The sequence below is a fragment of the Rattus norvegicus genome, chromosome 10 (assembly GCF_036323735.1).
Source record: "Rattus norvegicus strain BN/NHsdMcwi chromosome 10, GRCr8, whole genome shotgun sequence".
In the NCBI taxonomy this organism is placed as follows: Eukaryota; Metazoa; Chordata; class Mammalia; order Rodentia; family Muridae; genus Rattus; species Rattus norvegicus.
Genome location: NC_086028.1, coordinates 70799450 through 70824403, shown reverse-complemented (window position 1 = coordinate 70824403; position 24954 = coordinate 70799450). Strand labels below are relative to the sequence as shown.

General features: G+C 40.8%; 2 protein-coding genes across 16 annotated transcripts in view; one reads left to right on the top strand and one right to left on the bottom strand.

Annotated features, from left to right (window-relative positions):
* The window catches only part of LOC134480843 (large ribosomal subunit protein eL21-like), a 1068210-nt gene that overhangs the window by 851975 nt on the left and 191281 nt on the right, over positions 1–24954 (top strand). The window lies entirely within an intron of this gene.
* Bcas3 (BCAS3, microtubule associated cell migration factor) overlaps positions 1–24954 on the bottom strand; it is a 459409-nt gene that overhangs the window by 346089 nt on the left and 88366 nt on the right. For all 15 annotated transcript variants that reach the window (XR_010055214.1, XR_010055215.1, XM_039086499.2 and 12 more), the window contains 2 exons: positions 11181–11288; positions 5530–5606 (listed from right to left, as the gene is read on the bottom strand). Coding sequence is in view for 13 of the 15 variants with exons in the window: in XM_039086499.2 (XP_038942427.1) it covers positions 5530–5606; positions 11181–11288 (185 nt within the window). In the remaining 2 variants the exon portion in view is untranslated. The remainder of the gene's footprint in view (positions 1–5529; positions 5607–11180; positions 11289–24954) is intronic.

The following is a 24954-nucleotide window of genomic DNA, read 5'->3' as shown; positions in this document are numbered from 1 at the left end:
CTTAAGAGCATCAGGCTAAAGACTTGTAAACATAAAAATAGGAAAATAAATGAATCTAAAAGACTTGTTAATTTGTTCAGAAACGATGGCACTTCAAAGTACAACATGAAGCCAGGTGTGCGGGGCACGCCTTTAGTCCTGGCACTGGAGGAGCCAGCGGCAGAAGGACCTGAGTTTGAGACCAGCCTGGTCTACAGAGCAATCCAGCACAGGTAAAGCTGCACAGAGACTCTGACTCTAAAAACAAAACAAACAAACAAAAATCAAAATGAGGGGCCCTGCATGTCCTCAGGTTTAGAGTAACAGTTTCATTTATTTGACAATACACAGCTTTGGCTGAAAAAAAATTTTAAAGGACACCATCAATATGACAAACAGGAGCTGGAGAGATGAGATGTCTCAGTGTTTAAGAACATTTGCTGCTCGGGCAGAGGACCTGGTTCAATACCCACGTGGCTTACAACCGCCTATAAACTCCAGTTCCAGAGATCCAATCCCTGCTCTGGCATCTGCATGCAGGAGGTACACATGTGACACAAACCTACACAAACAGGAAGTGAAAGGACAAGGGGCAGAATGGAGGGACATTATCTGTGATGAGTGACATATTTTAGAAAATAAGAAAACAACTCAATATTGAGATATTTTCAATTTAAAAATGAAGACATACATTATCAAAGACATGAAAAGTAACCAGAATAACTGACCATCAGGAAAAGGTATATAACTTAAAAAACTTGCAACCAAATGTTCATAGCCAAGAAAACTGAAAACACGTACACATAAAAGCTAAGCTGTGCTCAGGTTCACATGAACGTCACCCATCAATCCAGAAAGATGCAGAAAGCAGCTACAAATACATGTCCAATGCCCATGAAGGTTAAGATTATTATACGGGAAATAAGGACTGGTTACCAGGTGTGGTGATGGGTGTCTAGAATCCACTTGTGGGAGACAGAGGCAGGAGTATAAGGACTTCGAAGTCAACCTGGCCTACATAACCCTAGGCTAAGGAGTACAAAAGAAGGCTCAGAGGGCAGTAGGCCACAGAAAGTGAGAGGGTCAGGAGGTGGAGGGACAATGAGGGCTGCAAGACAACAGCTGTAAGATCAAATGCTAGATCAGAGTAAGAAAATCTGAGCGCAACCCAGAAATATGGACATATACTTTAAATAACAATTTGGGGGTTTACTGAAACATCATGCCTCTGATTAATGGCCTTTTAAGGTTCTATGGGCTTAAAGAAACTTGTGTTTATATGAAACTTGTGTTTGTGTGTATATGAAACATGATTTTGAGCACTATGGCATCCAAAAGCGTCGTGGGCAGTAAACAGACGACAGTTTAGTTCACCACACACACACACACACACACACACACACACACACACACACACACACAGAGTTGTTTGCACAGGACAGGAATGATCAGAGTAGCCCTGATGTTAACATAACATATAATATGTTAACCCTAACATATAAGCTGGCCTAGAAGATAGGACTAACCAATCCTTTCTGACGCACATTACAAACATGGGCATGGCAGTTCCAAAGTCAGCCTGGATAAATACCAAGGCACTGCCTTCCCAAAGGAAAAATATATAAAGCAAGCAAGCTTCTCATACTCAGAATTATAACTTTGCATTTTAAAGCTACTTTAAACTCATTTCCATGTGCTCCATGTGTTGCTCATCATTAACATAAACAAAGAACAGACATTCTAACACTAATAACATTAGGACTGCACAAAATAACTTTCCTTCTCAAACTGAAAACACAGGCAGATGCAAGGAGACTGTTTATCAGACACTCTGGTCTCTCTGGAGACTCTGTATCTGCCTTTCAACTTCAAAGGCTCCTTGAAATGACTACTAATGACATCTATCAGTCTTTGTCTTTTGTTTTCCTAATCATACCTGGGTTTTAGATTTCCACATTGGACAGCTGCTTCAGACCAACTTTTCTGTACATCCGAACAAAAAGGTGTCTCCTTTCTCGTCCTGTTGGATGCGCTCTGTTACCAGTTCTCTATCAGCTCCCTTTACCTGGTCCATCCACTCTTTGGCACAAATCCCCATGATGCCCGCTCTGATGGGCACAGAAGACTTGCTCACTTTACAATACTCGCATTGTATTCACGCATAACTAAGGCTTCAGCTAAGAATGCACAGTGCAAAAGCTTCCCATTCTCCTTCGAAAGCTAATGTCTTCACGGTCAAAATGACAACCTCATTAAGTAGAGATCTTGTGACTTTGCACAGGGTACAATCCTACTTCTTTCAGAGCAGAGTACCAGGCTAGAGATGCAGCTGAGTTGGTAATAACTTCCCTGCCTCATGCCAAACTACAGCCTCATTCTACAGCACTGTGAAAGCAGACAAGACACACCTACAATCCCAGCACTCCAAACATGGAGTCCTGTGGATAAGGATGAGGCCATCCTGGGCTAAAGGAAACTCATTAACAACAACCACAGTGAGTCTAATAAATAAAGAGAAGAAACGTGCTACAGACAAATGTGCTGCCTCAAAAGCAGTGTGCCCCTCCCAACTCCCCCGTCAACCTCTGTATCAGTCAAGATTCAAGCACAGAGATCTGTATCAACTTAAATACAGTTAAGCAATTACCTGAAAGTTTGGAATAGTACATAAACTGCAGAAAAGCAAGACTCGATGTTACGGAGTGGCACTGTTTGCCAACTGATTAAGAATGTAACCACACTGAATGTGGTTTGAAATGTCTTGTATTAGTGGTGAGGGTATATTAAGGTTTGTTTTGTTTAAGATGGAGTCTCAATAGCCACCGTTGTCTGGAACACACTTATGTAGCCCAGGCTTCACGTTCACAGTGATTATCTTGTTTCGGCTTCCAAAATGCCAGCATTTCAGGTAGAAGCCACCGCCATGCTAGAAATCATGACTTGAGTCTGTTGAATGAGGCTGTACTGCAGGATCCTAATTCTTGCTTAGTGTCATCAATCTTTGTGACTACAAATCACTCGCATAAACTCAATCCCTGAGTTTACCCGTTAATAAGCAGGACTGAGAAGGACATCTCCCAGTGGAGTGGAAGATGAGGACAGGGATTCGTTTACTAATGAAGCTCAGACTGCAGAGAGACTGCAGCTGGCATTATTTACTGTAAGAAGCAAGAAATCAAGGGGTTTTGTTGTTGCTTTCTACACACTTGATGGCTTGGTTTTTGTTTGTTTGTTGCTTGGGTTGGGTTGGGTTGGGTTGGGTTGGGTTGGGTTGGTTGAGATTGGATTTTTTATTTCTTTATCAGTACTGGGTACTGAGCCCAGTGCCTCACACAAGCTACACAAGCCCCCTAATATACACAACCCTGGACTCTTTTTAGTTTTTATTTTAAAAGTTTCTCACTAAGTTACACAGACAGGACTTGAACTTTGAAATACTCCTGCCTCATCTCTCTAGTAGTTGTCAGGATGACTGCAATCTCTACTAAGAGAGGCTGTAGGGCATCCCCAGTACATGAGAGTCACTGCACTTATTCTCTCTGAGAGTGTGTGAGAATCCCTGGTGACAGAACACACAACAATGATGGCTTAATAGTCAGTTGTATGCCACTTACAAAGGACCAGAAACATTCCAGATACTTGCTGATCTCTGAACAATTCACATACTATGCAGGGGTCAAAAAAAACCTCAAGGTTGAACATTGAGAAATATACAGTTAAAAAAAAACACTAAGACAGGGATAGAGGGAGACAGAGAAACAGAGAATGCCTACTACCCTAACACTCAGGGGCTGAGGCAGAAGGATGGCAACTTTTCTATCATTGTGGGTACAAACTGAGAAAGATGCTGTTGAAAGAGAAGAGACAGAGCAAGGCAGGGGAGAAAGGAAAGGAGGAGAGCGGAGGGGAAGGGACAGGAGGGGACAAGATAATTAATTAATAAATAAATAAATAAATATCATACTAACATTAATACAAAGAAATTTCATTGAAATATAGAATACAAATCACCAAGTCTAGCTTCTTCGTTACATGCAAAATATTAAGTAACCAATGCTAATAATAAATAATAAAAATTGGGATATTTTTAAATTTTAATTACAATGTTACAAAGTAATTACAAGCCTCTGTGTCCTGTAACTCAAACAATAAGAATAATATAAATCTGTAATTAATTTACTTTTGTATGTGTTGCTAGAGGTCATGCCAAGGGCTGCAGGCATTTGCTAACTAAGTACTCTCAATGAAACATATCCTGAGCCTACCTGACTTAATTAGGTGAAGGTATATTTTAAAGTGTATGTTAAATCAATTACTGATTTTTGTAGCTATATATCCACTTACAAAGTAACTTATAACTCAGTAAGTTAAGGTGGATCCAGCTAGAGATATCTGGGTTCAAGACAAGCCTGTCTCCTGAGAGGCTCTGCCAGAGCCTGACAAATACAGAGGCGGATGTTCACAGCCAACCATTGGACTGAGAATGGGGTCCCCAAAGGAGAAGTTAAAGGATTGAAGGAACTGAAGGGGTTTGTAACCCCATAGGAACAACCATACCAACCAACCAGAGCTCCTAGGGTCTGAACCATCCTCCAAAGAATACACATGGACAGACCCATAGCTCATATATGTAGCAGAGGATAGCCTTATAGGGCATCAATGGGTGGAGAGGCCTTTGGTCCTATGAAGGTTCCATGCCCCAGTGTAGGGAAATGCCAGGGTGGGGAGGCAGGAGGGAGTGGGTGGGTGAGTGGGTGGCGAGCACCTTCATAGAAGTAGGGGGTCGGGGGGTAGGATAGGGATTTCCAGAGGGGAAAATGGGAAAGAGGATAACATTTGAAATATAAATAAAGAAAATATTCAATAAAAGAAAAGAAAATGTCCAAAGTTTAAAAAAAGGAGACCCATTAAGCTATTTCTGTAAGATATACATATCAGGCTCTTTGGGAAAACAAAGAGAACAAAGAGGGGGAAAAACTATTAATTTAGTTGGCTGTAGGAAAAACAAAATTAAAAACTCCTCTGCCACAGACTCACCAGGGCACTGGACAGCTAACTGACCCTGTTGACATGTCTAGATTGTCTCTGTCCTCTGCAATAGTAATCAAATTAGCTCCCACCTCCCCCTGCCCACTTCAATCTTCTGCCTCTCTTTAAAACCTAGCACTGAATTTGTGTTTGAAAACAGTCTGGAGCTAGATTCTATGCTAATTAATGAGCTCCTGACAGCAATGAAAGTCATGGAGCAAGACAGAGAGGAGTAAAAGCTGCACATATAATAACCATCACACAGCACAGCCTTATCGCTTTTTTAAGTGTGGCAGCAGCTTCATAAAGACAGCTACAGCAAACAGTGAGAGCCACTTTACAAAAAGACCAGGAAAGCACTTTGATTCTATAAATTCCTTCCAGAGATCAGAAGCTTCTAAGTAATGGTGCCCACAAGAATCACAGGAGACTGAGACCAAAACCCATGGCTGACAACATCAAGTCAGCAATGGAAACACGAACGCACAATGAACAAAGGAAGAAAAATGATTCGGTACATACTTGTGACAAAAAATTTTTTTGTGAAAGTACAGCTGTCGAAGGCAGCGATTTTCTCCTGCAGGACTACGACGAGGATCCTAAAATTAGGGAGGAAAAAAACAGAATAAAAACATGAGTAAATGTGAAATTCTATGAACTGAATCATAAATAATAAATTATACTTTGAAAATAAAACATTTTAATACAAAGTAGAAATATCAGACTCCAAAAATCTAAAAATACAGGCAATGATCATTTTCATATAAACAAAGAGAGTGACAGATCTGCTACAACTGAGAAGTGGCCTGGGAACAGTTTCATTTTCATATTCTCAAATTAAATAGGCGGCATTGAGAATGAGTAGTATTTACCAGTTGGGTACTTATCAAAAGTAGTGTTCAATGAAACTTAAAGTCAATGGCTTTATGTAATCTATTTCTCTAAAAGATCATAGAGTTTCTCAGCACAGCAAACAAAATCTAAGATATTTGCCATTGAGCATAAGTAAACATTTTCAATGAGTAAATATATCAGAATTTAGTAACAATCAGCAAAAACAGTAATTTCAGAAAAGAAAGTTTACAAATAATCAGGGGAATAATTTATAAAATAGTGAACATATAATTCAGATCATATTTTAATGTTCTAAGGTAAAATAGCTAAAACACAGCACAAATATTCAAGTAGAGTTAACTATTTCTTGTAGAAATACAAAATCCCAAACTCAATGATTATTTCAAAAAAATCATCCTTATTACTAGAGAATCCAAATAAACCTTTTTTAAATTTAACATGTAAATCTAATTTACAAATGCTAAATACAAATGATCAAGAAAAATAATATGATTTATTGTGCAAAACACAGCAAACAAGTCTTGCAAAATGTAGAAAACTTCATTTGCTGATGCAAAAGAATTCTAAATACTATTACTCCTATTATGCTAATATTACCCAGCTCTATCTGTTGAGAACTCCTCTGTGCTTTGCTAGCTGTTTTACTGTGACTAAGTACATGTCTGTGGAATGCTCTATACACATTTGTGCACATAAGAGACAGAGACACTATCACCATAAAGTACACAATACAAAACTCCGTTTGTGTCCTATCTGTAAAGAATGTCCCAAACCCTCTCACGTCCTTCCTCAATTCCTCCCACTCCCAGCACCTTACAGAGGTTGTATCAAGGTTTGTGTTGTTCCCTTATGCACAATATCCATCATTTAAGAAAAGCTAAAATAATGAAGCATGCACATAAAAAACAAAAAGCAAACGACAAAAAAACCCAGAACCTGTTAAGTCAGCAGAACCTTCCCCAGCCAGGTATGGTGAAGCATGCCTGTGATCTCAGCAACCCAAGCAACCCAGCAGGCTGATCAATAGGCTGAGAGCATATATATATATATATATATATATATATATATATATATATATATATATATTTATTTATTTATTTATTGAAGAAAATCAGCAATGATATGAACGTAAAGTCAGACAGACATACACCAGAACCAAAGAGAGAGCTCTGAATTCTCTATGTGTGAGGGTTTTGCAGGGGCTTGGGTGTTCTCTCTCCTCTTAAAAATTCTTTCTGTGTTGGATGCAACTCGAAACCTTCCCGAATCTAGCAGAAAACTCCCACTAAGCCACATCATGGTCTTTCATATTTTTTTAATAAAAATTATAAAATCAAGAGACCATGAAACTACAAAAGAATCAAGTTAAATCACATGTAAATCAATGTATAAAAATACAAATAATTTCATGAGTCCTATTTAAAAGGTACTTAACACTGTAAAGTGGAAGGCTAAGGACACAAGAGACAGGCAAGCACTAAGAGCACACACGTCACTGCGGTACTTGGCGCTAGTCACACAGACAGTGCATGAAGCAGCCACGTAATAAGAAAACATAACCACACGAGACCAATAACAAAAACTCAAAAGAAGCAAATGGGCACTGAAATCAGAAAAGGGAAGAAGGAAGGGGTAGGGCTTTAAGCTCAGAACTTAAAGCCCCTACTACATAAACAGAGGGGCTGCATTGGAATCCCTACAACTGACAAGAATATTGAAGCCTCTCTGTAACTCTAGCTACATGGGGAGGAGACAAGAGACCCCAGAGGGAGGTGGCTGCTGAAACTAGCCAGAATGGATAGCCAGAACCGAGCGTGCCAGGTAAACCCTGCCTCTATAATAATGTACAAACTGTTGGGGATGACTTCAGTCTTAGTCCTCTACTCTGTTGAGTACACATGTTCAGGCACACGAAAACACACACAGACATGCATATATACAAGCACACAATGAGGGAGAGGGAGACAGGCCTGAGGGTGGCAGGGGAGTATGAATATAGCCTGAACTGTCTAGAAAGCCCCTGCCTAAAAAAATACAAACATCAACTTGTGTCATGAGTTCCACCGATTCCAATAAAAGAAAGAAATCTACACTTAACAATAGACCTGGTAGGAGTCACAACAGAAAGGAAGGGCGAGCTCCAAACCGATCGGACACTCCAGTTACCACATGGACCAAACACAATTACTACAAACGGCCTAGTGGACAAAGGTCAACAAGGACAGAGGTCATCGAAACCCATACCAGCAAAATGTAATATTCATGAATAAAATGCTAAATAATTTGTTACCAAATTTTGTACCAAAAAGAATTTTTAATACTAGCTAGCCTGGGATCTGGTCCTAGATCTGGCTGCTAGATTACTCTACTTGCCTTTCTCACCCAGGCAGACATTAGAGGTCACTCACTGCACCAATACACCCCACCCCATCCTGACAGACATTAGAATCACTGCACTAATACACAGTTAATCAAGTATAACTAACCAGTGACACGGAAATCACAAAAAGCACCAAACTAAAACCCCAGTATGTATACAACTCAGAGGGAGAAAAGTTTTACATCTACAAAAAACAGGACACCAGATGGCAAGGAACAAACTTGTGAGCAGGGAGCAAAAAGGGTGTGACACACGTTACTGTCAACTACAGGCAGGAAGCCACAGGAGAATTTAGAGCAGAAAGGACTCAGGATACATTCTGACACAATGATAAGAGTGGATGTGCCTGGAGGAATGCAGACACTAAAACAGTAGAGACAGTAGGACAGGACGGAAGAGGTATAGTGAGAACTAATCAAGTTCTGTATTCAAGAGGAAAGAAGAGTTGAGCGGAACAAACATGTGGCCAATGATTTTGGAAGATAGGCTCAGTGGGTTGGACGTAAAGACTGACCTGATACATCTGGCTCTGCCACACCCCAGCACGGGATCCTCCCATCCTCCTGTCCTTAAATCACCTTTCTCATGCCCTCGCCTTAACCCCCCAGTAAGGCAGCAAACAGGAGGGCCTGCTCTGTGAACTGCTTGCTGGCACTCTCGCTCTGTTCTAGTCACCTGAGTGTGTGAGCAGCCTGACACTCAGGGTGGAGGATTTCAATTCTGATGGCAGAAAGGAAAATGTATAAGAGCATCAAGAATGTCACAATAGTTGCTGCATTTAAATTATATAATTACTGAAATGACTTCACAGAAACAGTGTTTACACTTACCTCCCATGCCGTTATAGCACTGGACTGAGGTAAGGAGGAGATGACAATGGCAGGTCATTCTTAGAACTCCCTGAATAAACCTCCTTGGGTACAGTCCCAGAAGTGTATACATGAGATGCCTAGTCAGTCCTCAAAAGGCCAAGAGTCCTTGGTAGAAGCGGCCCTGAACAGACAGCGGCTTTGGGTGCAGAGTGCTTGGGAAAGAAGCAGGGTCCTTTGCATCAGTGCTGCTACCCTGAACCACAGGGCTGTGCTCATCTACCCTCTGTACACTTTTGCCCACCTTTCCCACTGCACTAACAAAAGAAGTTTGCATACACAGGCCCATCTCTGCACACATCCCCAGTCTGAGGATTACCTTATGCCATAACCTACACCCTGACCTTATCTGAGTAAACTCAGGTTTACTCAAATCTACCCTATGCTGATCATCACCATTCCTGACAGCCATCAAGCCTGTCAGCTATATACCTGCCAATCACCTCCTAAAAGGTCTCTTGAACCCTTGTTGCTGATCTCAGCTTTGTCCTGTGCAGTTACTGCCTTCGCTCCTGAATTGTTGTGTAATATCGCGGTGGTGACTTTGTACGCAGCTTTTACAGATCTGTGTACTTTCTAAAGAAGCCAGGTCCAGACACAGGCGATCGTGAGCATTTTGGCATAATCAGAAGCTTTTCATGAAGCTCTTGGCAATTTTAAATAGCAATTTATATTGACTTCCTCTCTAACTTAAGCTCAGCAAACAATTTAAATGGAAAAGAGTCAGAGCATGGAAAGTTCCTGGCTGCAAACCATTCCACACACAGTTCTGTGAAGCAGGGTGAACACAGTGTTCTGTTACAGTTCACTAAGTGTTACTTCTGAGTCTACAATGTGCAGAGTCTGCCCTTGAGTTCGACTGTACTCACGAATATCAGGTCTGCAGACATCCTCCCTTTTGTTTTCAGTGCAGAAAACTGATTCAGGGCCTCCCACACACAAAATAAAAATTTCTTATGCCTGATGTTTTGGGCTTTTTTGCATATGTAAGATTTATTTATTCACATCCACTGTGTGAATGTGGGTTGGCATGAACATGTCAGAATGTGTGTGTGTAGAGCTCAAAAGAACCTCAGATGTCCTTCCTCATGCTCCACCTCCTTAGAGGCATCTTGTACCCAGACTAGTTAGCCCATGAGCTTCCCCAGATGCTGATGGCCCTGCCTCCCACCTTGCCTTAGGAGTGTTAGGGTGACAGGTACCTGTGGGTCCTCCCTGAATTCTCAGGGTTTGAATTCCAGGAGCTTTTTCTCACAAAGCCACTTCCCAACCTTATGTGTTTGCTCTTAGTGACAGAGGATTTACACTTTGTACCTCAGACTCTGATCAAGATATTTTCTCATCCGACAAGTTCAGCCTTCTCTCATGTGAAGCAAAGTGCTGCAGACTGAATCCTTAAGATTCTCTTCTAACAGCTTGAGTAAAAATGTTACTATTACTAGACTTCACATAGCTTAATCTACATTTGAATATTTCCTCACAATTTTAAAGAAAAAAATTAACCACAATGAGTGTTGAGAAATGTTAAGGAATAAAAATATATTAAATCATGAGGCAAACTATGGTGGTACATGCCTAAAATCCCAACACTGAGGACACTAAGCCAAGAGGATAACAAGATCAAGGCCAGCCTGGGTAACCTGGCAGACTTTGTAACAAAATAATATAAAATTAGAGAGGGCAGCACAATCCTCGAACTAAGTATTCTCAAACTAATACTTAAGGGCTCAGGCAGAAGTTTCAAGGATGAGTATCTTTATATGCAACGACCAAGTTTGACCTCAGCACTGAAAATGAAGAGACACGCCCCATTCCAATACTTGATTTCTGGTACTCTTAGGAACACAGCCTACAATCCTCCATTTTGTTGTTCATATAAATTCCACTCATATCTCTCTACACTGAATCACAACTCAAGGCTAGGTCAGGAGGCTGGAAAGTACTCAATGTGAAATCTTAACTGTTTCACTGGAAAGAAATTTGAATTTTTTTCAATGACGAAATCACATGCCTTCTACATGTCAAGGAGGCACATTACAATTTGAAAATAAACATATGAAAAAACTTACCGCTTATTACAATGAAGATCATAAATGGGCGTTTTAAACTGAATGGACTTGACCATCTCCCCCGTACGAAGTGAGTACAGATCCACACAGCAGTATGGTGGCGTCGTGCTAAAAAACACACATTACATTAAGTTAAAGAGAAAAGACAGCACAATAAACATTTTCTTAGCACATGATACCAAGAAATACATTCAGTGGTTATCACACAAAATAAAAATAATACATCCAGGCAACTCATTTGTTAAAATGTGGCATTTGGCCCAGGAGGGTGACCCAAGCCTTTATTCCCAGCACTCCAGAAGCAGAGGCAGGCAGGTTCCCTATGAGTTCCAGGTCAGGAATGGCTGGAGAATTAATACTGTGAAGTAGAACATTATGATTTTATAAATAGATTAGTAGCATGTTCATGGTAAGAAATGTTTCCTAAATTTGATTAAAGAATTAAAATGATCTCAAAATAAACAAATAAAATTGGTATATAATGTATATGAATGTAAAATACTGCAGAGTATGATGAAAACTCAGTATCCAGGAAAGAATGCTGCCTGATTTAAAGAAAACCTGGTTTGTGAGTATAAAGCTCAAAGCGTGAAAAGAAAGGCACAGAAGGTGTCCCTGCACCTTAAAGACACCTGCTGTAGTTGATGTATTCTTGCCACAAGCCCAACAACCTGAGCTCCATCCCAGTTGTCTCTAACCTACATCTACACCCTATACCCCAAGTGACCTAGGATACTACACACACACACACACACACACACACACACACACACTTAAAATTGTAAAACAAATATCATTTTAAAGCACAAAAATCATACTTAGTAAGATCCACTAATAACTGGCTTCCTCTCCATTTAAAATGCACAAAAGCTCAGAGACTGCAGGCAGCAGTGTGGTGCAGAGCACTAAGTGGGCTGGACAGCACCTGGTGTTGGGTTCCCCATGTGGTGCTGGGGAAATGCTGTTCCCCATGAGGTGTTGGGGAAATGCTGTTCCCCATGACAGTAATATTACCTTGCAAGTACACAGAGCAACTGAGGAGAGAGAAATCTTCTCAAATCCTAAACTTTAGTTTCTAAAATTAACAAAACTAAAGTATTACACCCAAGGTTAATCTGAACCTCCATTGCTAAGGGGCCAAGTTAGCAGCCATTGAAACTAGATGGGGTGGGGGTGGGGGGGCAGTGTGCCATTTCCAGTGAAGTGCTCAAGGCAGTGGAAGTGTTGGATACTGGAATTCTAACCACTTCACTAGCCCCATTCAAAGGATTCTTTTCTAAAATTCCCAGATAGGTGGAAAATGCCTCAAAGCCAAGCTTCAGTGCTAACTGAACTAACAAGACAACACTGTAAACAATGTACACACTGGGGAACCACCTCACCATTAGTAAGAAGTAGTAATCCTCTAAAGTGAGAGCTCTCATTAATTCACGAGGCAGGCAAAATCTCCCTGTCAATGATGTTACATGTGCTTGCCTGACACTCTCTCTTGTTCAGTGATATCTTTTGAAAAACCTTGCCCATCTGTGTGGAACCCAGCAAGGACAGTCTTGATTCTATTTACAGAGCGCTGAAGAGAAGGTTCTCACTGCACTTTGGGTCAATGTCTCTCACGACTTGCTACGCTGCAGTACAAGTTCTCCTTTGCACTGCCACGCACCGCAGAAGCCATGCTGTAGGAGCATGAGACAGTGGGCCAGGTTCTACAAAGCGCAGACAGATTGGCCCGGTGTTTTGGCCACTAGAACAGAACTATGACCTCACATCAAAATTAAGCTGATTTTTAAAGAAACCCAAGGATATAACTAGCTCATTTCAAATGAAGGGCTAAGTCTATAGGAAAAACAGAAGAGATACAACTAAATTAGCAAATGAATGCATAAAATCCTCTGATTCAGGCCAGAGACGCTGTGTTTTAACACAGATGTATCAAAATGAACAAGAAATATAATCTGTATTTTTGTTATAAATACAGTGATAAATGTAATTTGGCTCAATTGAATTACTCCTTATATAAATGAGGTGTTTTATAGTAAGTCACAAAGCAAACAATCAGTTAGCAATTGTATATAATGGAAACTGTATCCATAATGGAAGTTATTAATATATTGTAGGGAAAGGCCTAATTTTTGTGTATTATAATAGCCAAAGGAATGGAATTTCTTGCTATTTCAGTGAGAAACATTGAGTATGTCTAGTTAAAGACCAAGGCTTTTTTCCTTTCTAATGAAAAAGCTTTCTTTAAGAGTAATTGTAGGGGTTGGGGATTTAGCTCAGCGGTAGAGCGCTTGCCTAGCGAGCGCAAGGCCCTAGGTTCGGTCCCCAGCTCCGAAAAAAAAAAAGAAGGAAAAAAAAAAAGAGTAATTGTAAACCACAGGAAAACAAGAAACCCCTCGATGACACAATATTGAAAATATAATGAATACAGAAGACAGCCATCAATAAGAAGCCAGCAACATTATCATCTAAATGAATGTATAGCTGAAATTACCCTAGTCAAGCAAAAATAACTGTACTTAGCAACTCTGAATAATCACAAACAATAAAGCCAGGCCTAAGTTCTCAAATTCAGAACTGACTGGGAAAACCTACCAGCTCTGTTCCCTACAGCCTTTCTTTCATGTCCTCCTTGTTAATTAAGCGTTCCCAGTATAACTTCTGTGTGTTGACTCTTATGTGAACTTGACACAGCTTGAGTCAGCTGAGAGGTGGGAACCACAACTGAGAAAATGTCCCCGTGAGATCGGGCTGTAGGCAAGCCTGCAGAGTATTTTCTAATGAGTGATTGACGTGGAAGGGCCCAGCCTACTGCAAGTGGGGTCATCCCTGGGGTGGTGGTCCTGGGTTCTATAAGAAAGCAGACTGAGGAAGCTAGAAAGAAGCACTCCTCCTCTAGGGACTCTGCAGCAGCTCCTACTTCAGGGTTCTGCCCTGACTTCTTCGGAGGTAAACCTTTCCTCTTCAACTTCCATTTTCTTTGTTTCAACAATAGAAACCCCGCTGTGTTGAGGCTTGCTGGGCTGTTCAATAGAAGCTTAGAAAATAAAAGTGTGGAGAGCAATCAGACAATGGAGACCGGGGCTGTAAGTTCCAGGGGGAAGCAAAGACTCTATCAGGCCATTTGTGTGCAGAATGTGGTTTCTGGTCAGCTTGAGCTGAAGACACAGCTGGGACTGACAGACTGGAACCACTGAAGTAAACCCTTGCTTTCTGCAGCAATTCTCAACATGTGGGTCCCGACACCTTTAGGAGTCACATACCAGATAAGAGTAGCAAAATTACAGTTATGAAGTAGCAGTGAAATAATTTTATGGTTGGAGGTCACCACGACATACAGAACTGTGTTAAAGGGTCACAGCGTTACAAAGGTTGAGAACCGCTGCTTTACAGGGACAACTGATGCTGTTCAGATGGAGCTAAGAAATCAGTTGTGATGGTGACCGAGAACAGGATCCTCGAGGTGAAATCTGCTGAGAAGTTGTCCTCTTGAGTTAGCACATAGAGAGGAGCAGCTGAGGCTCGGCGCCACCTGGGAGGGTGGGAATCCTGAGGAGAGCCCAGAGGCGGCAACTGCTTAAAGTGCAGTGTGGCATCAGCAAGAAATCACAGCATTTTGGAGATGCCAGTACCATGGGGTGACCACAAAGTACAGCAGCTGCAGAACAGTGGTGCCTGTCTGACCCAGAAAGACAGGATGTGTGTGCTGCAGACGGCGGGGCCAAAGAACTGACCCAAGTCCTTTGGAAGAGTCCAGAAGATTGTAAGTAAATTCCAGAGAAATGAGACACTTGAGTGATTTACACTACTAGAGTTTGGTTTTCCCTTATTCAGATTGTGACTGTGCCCTAGTTCTTCCCTCCTGAAGTAAGAACGTATTTAGCTTATTTTTTATTTTAAAAGAGCCCACAGTTAAGAGATTGTGAATTTTTTTTTTAAGATTTATTTATTATTATGTATAAGTACACTGTACCTGTCTTCAAACACACCAGAAGAGGGCACCAAGATCCTATTACAGATGGTTGTGAGCCACCATGTGGTTGCAGGGATTTGAACTCAGGACCTCTGGAAGAGCAGTGAGTGCTCTTAACCACTGAGCCATCTCTCCAGTCCAAGATCGTGGATTTTTAAAAGATATTTTGGATTTTAAAAGAGACTAGTGTTTGAATTCATAAAAACCATGGGACTTTTAAGTTGTAATATGTTTTATATTTATGATAATTACTGATCTGAGGTATTGGGAATGAACCAAAAAAAGAAAAGGTAATGTTATATGAAGTGTTGTGTATCAAGCTGTCACACTAAGCCACCGTCTGTCAGCATTCACTGTGTCACTGCATGTGTTTTCATAGATGATCTTTGCGAGGCTTCCTAACTAGCCCATCAGCCCAGCATGGTGGAAACTTCTGTATTTTCAGTACTTGGGAGGCTAAGTCAGGAGGATGACCTGGAATTAAGGGTTAGCCTGGGCAATAGAGTGAGGTCCAGATCCAATTGGACTTCAGTGAGATCCTGCCTTAAAAACAGCAAAAAGTAAGTAAATAATGAAAAATGAATGAATAAAAAGAATGTTTTTAATTAACTAGTCAGAGATCTTATCTCAAAACAATAAAATGAGCACAACGTAATCTAACTAGATGGGGCATAATCTTAAAAGTAAAAATAAAGAAGAAAAGAACTCTCAGTAAGAGCCACTGGAAATCTGGTACACAGGCGTTGGTGGTGTCAATGATTTTGAAATGGCCTCCATATGATTCTGTTGAGCGTACCTAATGTATATGCTTGTGTATACCTACTACTTATGCATGTGCACATGTGTGCATACCTGCATGTGGAAACCAAAGGTCACTGGTGGATGTCTACCTCAATCGCTCTCCCCATTATGTCTGCAGGACAGTCTCTCAGTGAACTCACGGCTTGCCGATTTGGCTAGCCTACATGCCAGTGAGCACCAAGAAGAAGCTTGCCTCTAATTCTCACCCTGGTACTTCACCCCGCTTCTACATGGGTCTTCACATTTACACAACAAGCACTTTATCTACTGAGCCATCACCTCAACCCTGTGGTACTATTTTGAAAGCTGTGGGGACTAGAGTCATTAGCAGGTGTGCCTTTGAAAAGTAATTATTCCTCACCCTCATTCTGGCCTTGGGTCTGAGCTTGCTGGTGGTCGGAGGTGAAGACTCACATGCTCCCACTACTGACTGTCCCGCCACCACAGATGCAGCACTTAACCATGCCCTCCCTGCCAGAGGCTGAAATCCCTCAGCTGACACGAGCCTCTAAGCAGCTTCCAGAAGGTGTTGTGAAACAGTGCAAAAGTAACTTCCATGGGTGGGAATCGAGAATGGTGGATCGCCTGTGAGGAACAGGTTGGCAGATCCTCAAACAGTATCATCTGAGGTCTGACAACTCCACTCCTAGGCATACACCCAGGAAAAGTGAAAGCATATGTCTACGCAAATGTTGGTACATTAATACCCACAACAGCATTTTTCATAATAACCGAAGTGGGAGCACACTCATGGCCATAACACAGATAAACTATGGGATAAGCACAGACAAGATTACTCTACAATAAAGGGAAAAGTACTGACACGTTCTGCCATGTGGATGAACCTCAAGAACATTATGCTAAACGAAAGAAGCAGAGACTTGAATAGTCTCATTGTGTAGAAATCCATTTGTCTAAGGTGTCCTGAAGGGGTAAATCCATTGAGACAAGAGCAGGCTGGGGGCTACCTTGACCAGAGGGAGGCGGAAATAAGGAGTGACTTTGTCTGGGTGTGCTTCCTTCAGTGTGAGGAACTGCTCTGCAACAGCTCCAATCAACTACAGTTTAGCAGGGAAGTTGCTTTTCATGAATTCAATTTTAGCAAAGGAAAGCAGGCACTGTTCATGCCTGACAGTAATATAAAATAAATAAGCCACAGAGCTAATGAAAGCAACAGAGACGAGGGGCGGACATAATGGCAAGTGCTTCAGTACTAGGGAAGACACGAACAGCTGAACCAGACAACAGAGCTGCAAGACATGAGGAAAAACCTAGTATATTATATACTAGATTTCAGCATGACAATCAAAAGGGAACCACAGGAGAGAGGAATTGTAAGTCAGAAGGATCTACAGAAGGCCATATGGAAACCTACTCCCACAATTCAATACAAACTTAAATCCCAGGACAAGACATGGTAACGTATGTCTTTATTCCCAGCCCTTAGACAGGCAGGCAGATCTCTATGAGTTTGAATGGGGCCAAGAGCTACACTGTAAGATCCTGTCATTTTAAGAGTTATATACATACCTAAATAAACAAGAGGGGCTAATGTACATATGATACAAAAAAGGACAGGGGTAAAATTCTGGTTAAAGGATGGGGCCAGAGGGATAAGAGTGAGAGATCCAGAGGTGGACCCCTACATGAGAGCACAAGGTTGGTCCCAAAAGACATGAGTTGTTAATGACCAGTCATAGAAACCTTCCTATGCATTATTGGTCAGGAAGGAACCAGAGGCTGCTGCCAATGCTCTCAGTTACCACCATAAATAGATAACAAGTGACCCTATTACCAATGATACCACACACTTTGGCTGCATGACATAAAGAATTCAATCTCAAACAAGCAGGAAACATCCAACCTGCTGGCTATTTCTCAATACTAACCCACCAAGCACAATGGTGGCATGACTGCTGGTAACCAACAACTTTCTGATTACATTTGAAGCCTGTTCCCAGGGAGGGAATCCCTGCTTGGTTCTGTCAACCTGGTCAAAAGTTCATAGCCCTAGAGGTGCTGGGGAGAAACAAGCTTTGGCATGTCAGACTGCCTTCTGAATGCTTATGTTTAAATCTTAATACACTGCTTTCAAAGTTTCCAACCTGGGCATGGTTAAGGCAGTGATTGTCCATTTGTGCACTTAAGAACTGTGTCTAGAACACAATAAGCTGTGAAGAAACTCTGTAGGAAGGAAGTACTGCTGAGTAAGATGTGATGCCCGTGAGGAAGAGTCAGAGTGTGGGAACAGCTAGATCGTCTGTGGAATTACATCACTCAAAATTCTCCCTGCTTCAGAGCACCCATGCTCAGATGGAAAGCCTACAGGGCACTGCAGCTCCTGGTAGGCAGATTTAAAGTGCCTACAGAAGGAGGCGTGCACAGGGGTGTATTTTAAGTAAACAAACTACACTGAGAAAACTACATTTGCAGCATCCTGGAGTTTGTCCTCACACCCCAAAAGTCTCTCACCAGACTCATTTTGAGGGGCCAAAGGATGGGTGTGGAAAGTCCCCATGAAGGCACTGCACATACCTAGTCTAGGCACTACAAGTAGCCTGTAGATCATGGGACAACAGCGTCTTCCAGAATTGTTTAGGGAAAATAAACTAAGTTAAAAATTCCCCACCAGATGAATCTTGGACATGCTGACTGCAGCCTATCAAGCTATGAAGAACCCCTACGCCAAGATGGACTCCTCTCACAGAAGTAATAAGAGAGTAACCCTGAACTGACTAATAGGAAGCCAGCATTACCACTAGGTAACCACGCAGTGTTCCCTATTCTGAACAAAATAATCTCTAGATGCAATTCGATCTCCAGTGGGGGCAGAGGACTTACAGTGATGTCCAGCAACATTCAAATCCGTGTTATTAAGCTACTTCAAGAACACAGGGGCATGGGGAATATGCTTGTTCAGATGACCGTATTTGATGAGTATACAAATAAGTTTATACCTAATAACTCATCAAATAATATTAATAAACACTATTTTAGAAATAAAATTTATTCTAAAAAGTACCTAAGCAGACTTACATCATTCAAGCTATTTTGAAAAATACTGACTTTTTTTTCTATGCACACATTTACTGTAACAATAAAGGCAATTTCCAAAGGAAACTGAATCACTGAGCACCGAGCGATTCCACCTTGCTTGTTACTGTTTATCATGGATGCCAGGAATTAAACCTGCATTCTAGAGCACACGACACAGGAACTCTACACAGACCAAACTCACAACTCAGCAAACGATTGTCATCCAAAGCCATTTTACTTTTTGAAAGTCATACCAGCAACATATTATCAATGAATTGATGAAGTTAATTGGTTCAATAATTTTATCAAACATATATGAGATAACATTTAGATCAGTTGTACACACTAAAATATACTGGTAGTTTCCAGTTTGAATTAAAGACTATGGTGAGGATTAAGTCAAAGAACCCAAAATGGGAAAAGACCAAAAGCTGGAAATTAATAGGAGTTCAAACTAAGCACACTGTAGACTTGAGTATTCTTGTGCAATAATTTTTCTCAGAAGGCTTGATAATCTATTCTCTAGGTCTTAAAGTAGGCTTTAAGAATTCACAGAACAAGGAATCACTAAGACTGCAAACAATATTATTGTGTTGAGGACCTCAGCATTTTTTCTTCTCATATATAAGGTAATCCATGGTAACTAATACTATACCTTCAAATTTTAAATACTGCCCAAAAAAGGAGCAGTAGACAGATGTAGAAGGGACTAAGCCTAAGAAAGAGGACATGCAAGACAGACAGCTCAGCAAGCAAAGACATTAGCCACCAAGCCAGATAACCTCATGTCAATGCCGGGACATAAATGACAAAGGGGGACAACAACTCCCAAAAGTTGTGTTCGGCCACTATGTACGTTCTCAGGCACATGTGTCCCAACACAAGTTCACATACAATTAATAGACAAAGAGATAAAAATTAATCATTTAAAGCATGATGGGAAATAGGAATGACGACTAATTGCATATTAAATTTAATTCCTAAATTCAATAAAATACATAAATTTTATCTCGAGCCTACTTTTGAATTACAAGGACACCGTGACTCTTGTTTTACAGTCAGGTATCATGAGAGTCACAGTCATGTTACAACCTGGAACATGTTTTCAAAATAGCTTTTAAAAAAATGGAACCCAATGACCATCAAAATAATGCCAAGTGAAATATGGCTTTTATGATTTCAAAATCCTAAACATTAATACCAGTTCCTTTACAAAGACCATCATTATTTCCATTCATGATATTTAACATATTGAAACAAAATTAGGAAAAGTGCAACAAAGTATCTGAGAAAGTGACATTTTCCAAGAATGTGTAATGTTTAAGAAAACTACAAAATAGCAAAGACATTTAAAATCTACCAGGAATTGTAAGGAGCATGGAAACACTTATTTTTAAATAGGAAAAAGCTGCACAGTCTTCAACATGTGTTACTAAATCTAATCCCTTAAATGTAAGGGAAACTGTGATAGCATTATAGTATTGTATTCTTCTACAGAGCTTGAAGAACAAAAGCTTGCTGGTCTACTCTTTATTAACTAGCACTTTAAAAAAGGAAAATGGAAACAGCCACATTAAAAGCTGAGACTGTGATTAGCTTACTTAATAATTCTTTATTCTCTGAGTAAAATCTAAGGACTCCAAAACCTGCTAATAAGGATGCTGTCACAGGGAAGGCTCAAGCCAAGGAGTGAGCAACACCATCTCCACACACAGTCAGGAGAGAGCTAGAAGTGAAGCCAGAGTCAAGATAGCCATTCTCAGTTTTGTTTTGAAAAGAGGGGTTCTGTGTTACCCTCTACGTAGACCACCTCTGACTCCCATGTACTGGATGTAGAAGCCTGTGCAGTCATACCTGGATTCTGAAAGTTTTCAGGAAACAACTTGGTGCCACAGATGGAAGACCACACACACACACACACACACACACACACACACACACAGGAATACAAGTATTACATACCAATTATATGTATGTGACGTCCATTAAATAATATTAACATATAAATATAAAATATAGCGCATTTTAAAAACCTTTTACCCAATTTTAGACCAATGAAGTGCAAGTAAAATATTATATATACAGCAGGGAGGAGCAAACAAGAGTAGTTCGGAAAGTGATACTGTAAGTAAGATGTGCATCACTGTAGTCTTTCTGTTCACTTTAAAGCATTTCTGACCCATGAGTCCATGCATTACATAACGAATCTCAACTGAGTAAGCAAGGGAGACACTTGCAAACAGTGCTGAGGATGCCTGCTGATGAAAAGCCCCAACATTCTGAAGAGCAATGAATAATGCGAGTTCAAGCTGCTCCACCAAATAACTGCTACCAAGTGGACATGTTTTATCTTATGCAGAAGTTATTAAAGCATCCTCGGTGATAGAATGTAATCAAACAGATTAAACAAATCCAGTTAGTACCATTTGTACATATCTCAGATTCATAGGGCCTTACACTAAATTGTGGGCTTAGAGAGAGCAGGACTTCTGTTTTTTGTTAGACATAGTACTGCTCACTGAAACAATGAGGACTGTTTTATATGAGTTGGAAGGATTAATGTTGTCTTAGAAGACTTCAGCTGCTCTGTCTGACACATTTCTGGCCATAGCATACCACTACACTTTCACCCTAACTCAAAAAAACTACAGTACACCAGCAAGAGGGGCCCTGATATGAACTACCCACCACACCACCCATTATCAAGAAAATGCCCCACAGACCGGCCTACACGCCAGTCTGATGGAGGCATTGTCTCAGTTCAGATTCCAATTCCACATGGCACTAGCTTATGCTAGGCTGACAACAAGCTAGCCAGCACAACCTTCGATTCACCTTTTTTTTTTTTTTTTTGATATTTTCAAATTGCCTTTCAAATAAATTTCTCTTTTTGCTGGGCAGGGCAGTAAATGCCTGGAGTCGAAGCACTTAAGCTGAGGCTAGGTAATCCCAGGAAAAGGCCATCCTGAGCTACATAGTAAGATGATCTCTCAAAAATCAGTAAATACAGCACATTCTTTAAAGATCTATTTTGAAGCCTACCTTAGAACTGATGAACAAATGAAGTCAAGATAGACACTCTGTAAATTTCCACTTATGAAACAATTACCCTAATGTTTTAAAACCTCCAATGGTGATCCTGACTTCTCTCCTAAATCTGATATTCTACATTCAAGCTAAGCATGAAAGCTGTGCACCTGAATGGCCCCAGATATCACTACAAATCTTTACATGTATTATCTCTTTAATCCTACAAGTGGTAAAATTTTATAGAACTCTTTGCTTTAATAATACATTCATTCATCACTGAGAACTGTGATAATTCTCTATCTAATATCATGAAAATTACTTCTGACCACAGCATATAATTTAGTTCCTCAATATGGACTACTTATTTAAATGGCTGACATTCATTTAATGGTGACAGACATAGCAAAACATTTATTCATAAAAAGACTAAACTTATGGATTGGCCATGATAGTGTATGCCTATAATCCTAGAACTTGGGAGACTGAGGCAGGAGGAGTACTCTAAATCTGGGGCTACCCTGGGCTACATAACAAATACTAGACCAGTCACAGCTACATAGAAAGAAATTGTAGCCCTAACTTTATTAGCATCAGGTTTCCAAATAAGCAGAGAAAACCCACACATTGCCAGAAAGCCGGATACTGAGTATTATAATGAATAGCACTTAATACTGTTTGCAGTTAGACTGGTGCAACCATTCTGGAAATCAGTCTGGAGGTTCCTCAGAAAATTGGACATTGCACTACCTGAGGACCCAGCTATACCTCTCTTGGGCATATACTCAAAAGATGCTCTAACATATAACAAAGACACATGCTCCACTATGTTCGTAGAAGTATTATTTATAATATCCAGAAGCTAGAAAGAACCCAGATGCCCTTCAACAGAGGAATGGATACAGAAAATGTGGTACATCTACACAATGGAATACTACTCAGCTATCAAAAACAATGACTTTATGAAATTCAAGGCAAATGGATAGAACTGGAAAATATCATTCTGAGTGAGGTAACCCAATCACAGAAAAACACACATGGTATGCACTCATTGATAAGTGGATATTAGCCCAAATGCTCGAATTACCCTAGATGCACAGAACATATGAAACTCAAGAAAGATGACCAAAATGCGAATGCTTCACTCCTTCTTTAAAAGGGGAACAAGAATACCCTTAGGAGGGGATAGGGAGGAAAAGTTTAGAACAGAGACTGAAGGAACGCCCATTCAGAGCCTGCCCCACATGTGGCCCATACATATACAGCCACCAAACTAGATAAGATGGATGAAGCAAAGAAGTGCAGGCTGACAGGAACGGGATGTAGATCGCTCCTGAGAGACACAGCCAGAATATGGCAAATACAGAGGCGAATGCCAGCAGCAAACCACTGAACTGAGAACAGGACCCCCATTGAAGGAATCAGAGAAAGGACTGAAAGAGCTGAAGGGGCTTGAGACCCCCATATGAACAACAATGCCAACTAACCAGAGCTTCCAGGGACTAAGCCACTATCCAAAGACTATACATGGACTGACCCTGGGCTCCAACTGCATAGGTAGCAAGGAATGGCTTAGTAAGGGCACCAGTGGAAGGGGACACCCTTGGTCCTACCAAGGCTGGACCCCCAGTGAATGGGATTCTTGTGGGGAGGACAGTAATGGGGGGAGGATGGGGAAGGAAACACCCATATAGAAGGAGGGGAAGGGGTTAGGGGGATGTTGGCCTGTAAACGAGGAAAGGGAATAACATTTGAAATGTAAATAAGAGGGGTTGGGGATTTAGCTCAGTGGTAGAGCGCTTGCCTAGCAAGCGCAAGGCCCTGGATTCGGTCCCCAGCTCTGGGAAAAAAAAAAAAAAAAGAAAGAAATGTAAATAAGAAATACCCAATTTAATAAAGATAAAAAAAATAAAAGAATTGGGGCTGGAGAGATGGCTCAGGGGTTAAGAGCACAGACTGCTCTTCCAGAGGTTCTGAGTTCAATTCCCAGCAACCACATGGTAGCTCACAACCATCTATAATGGGGATCCAATGCCCTTTTCTGGGATGTCTGAAGACAGTGACAGTGCACCCACATACATGAAATAAATAAATAAACCTTTAAAAATATATATTTTTTTAAAGAATCGATAATAGTGAAAGAAATCTCATACCCATACACACAGAATATTGGTCAGATTTATTTTCCTTATACCAAGATAACTTATAACTGCTTCTCTATTATTATAAATAATAACCATAATAATATAAATAAATAAAATAATATAAATAAATAATAATATAACCATTATAATAATATAAATAAATAAGAACCGGAAATCATTTTGCCCATCAACAGTCTTATATTTCCCTAGCTAAATGAAAAACATTATAAAGCTGAAGTGAGAATATTCATGTCTGGCTCAACTACCAAAAGCAGCTAATGATACCAACTTCTGCACAGTAAGCTTAGGGACCACAAGCAGCCCCACCATGGAGCTATCTGCCTACTTTCCTTACTCTACTGTCACTGCAAACTCCAGAATCTACTAACGTGTGTGACATTTAAATACAAATGACATCAACACACAGCAGTTTCTAGCCCCAGCATTCACATGGTGGCCCATAGGCATCTGCACTCCAGTGACAGCAGATCAGAGACCCGCTTCAGGGCTCTGCTAGGCAGCAGGCACACAGTGGTCACAGGCAGCTTGCAGGTGAAGCACCCATCAACATTAAAATAAAATAATTTACAATTGCTCACACAAATATAAGCCAGGAGCTGCTTGTGCCTCACACACTGATGCCCTGCTTATACTTTGGGCATGATTCAAAGTCTCTCACTATCTATAAGTTCCGAGTGGCCTAACAGGCATGCTCTTCTCTTTCCCAGAGTCCCGGATTGGGCTTGAATCTCCTAGTTCTCCGAAGGGCTGAGATTATTCTTTGCCGCGGTGCCAG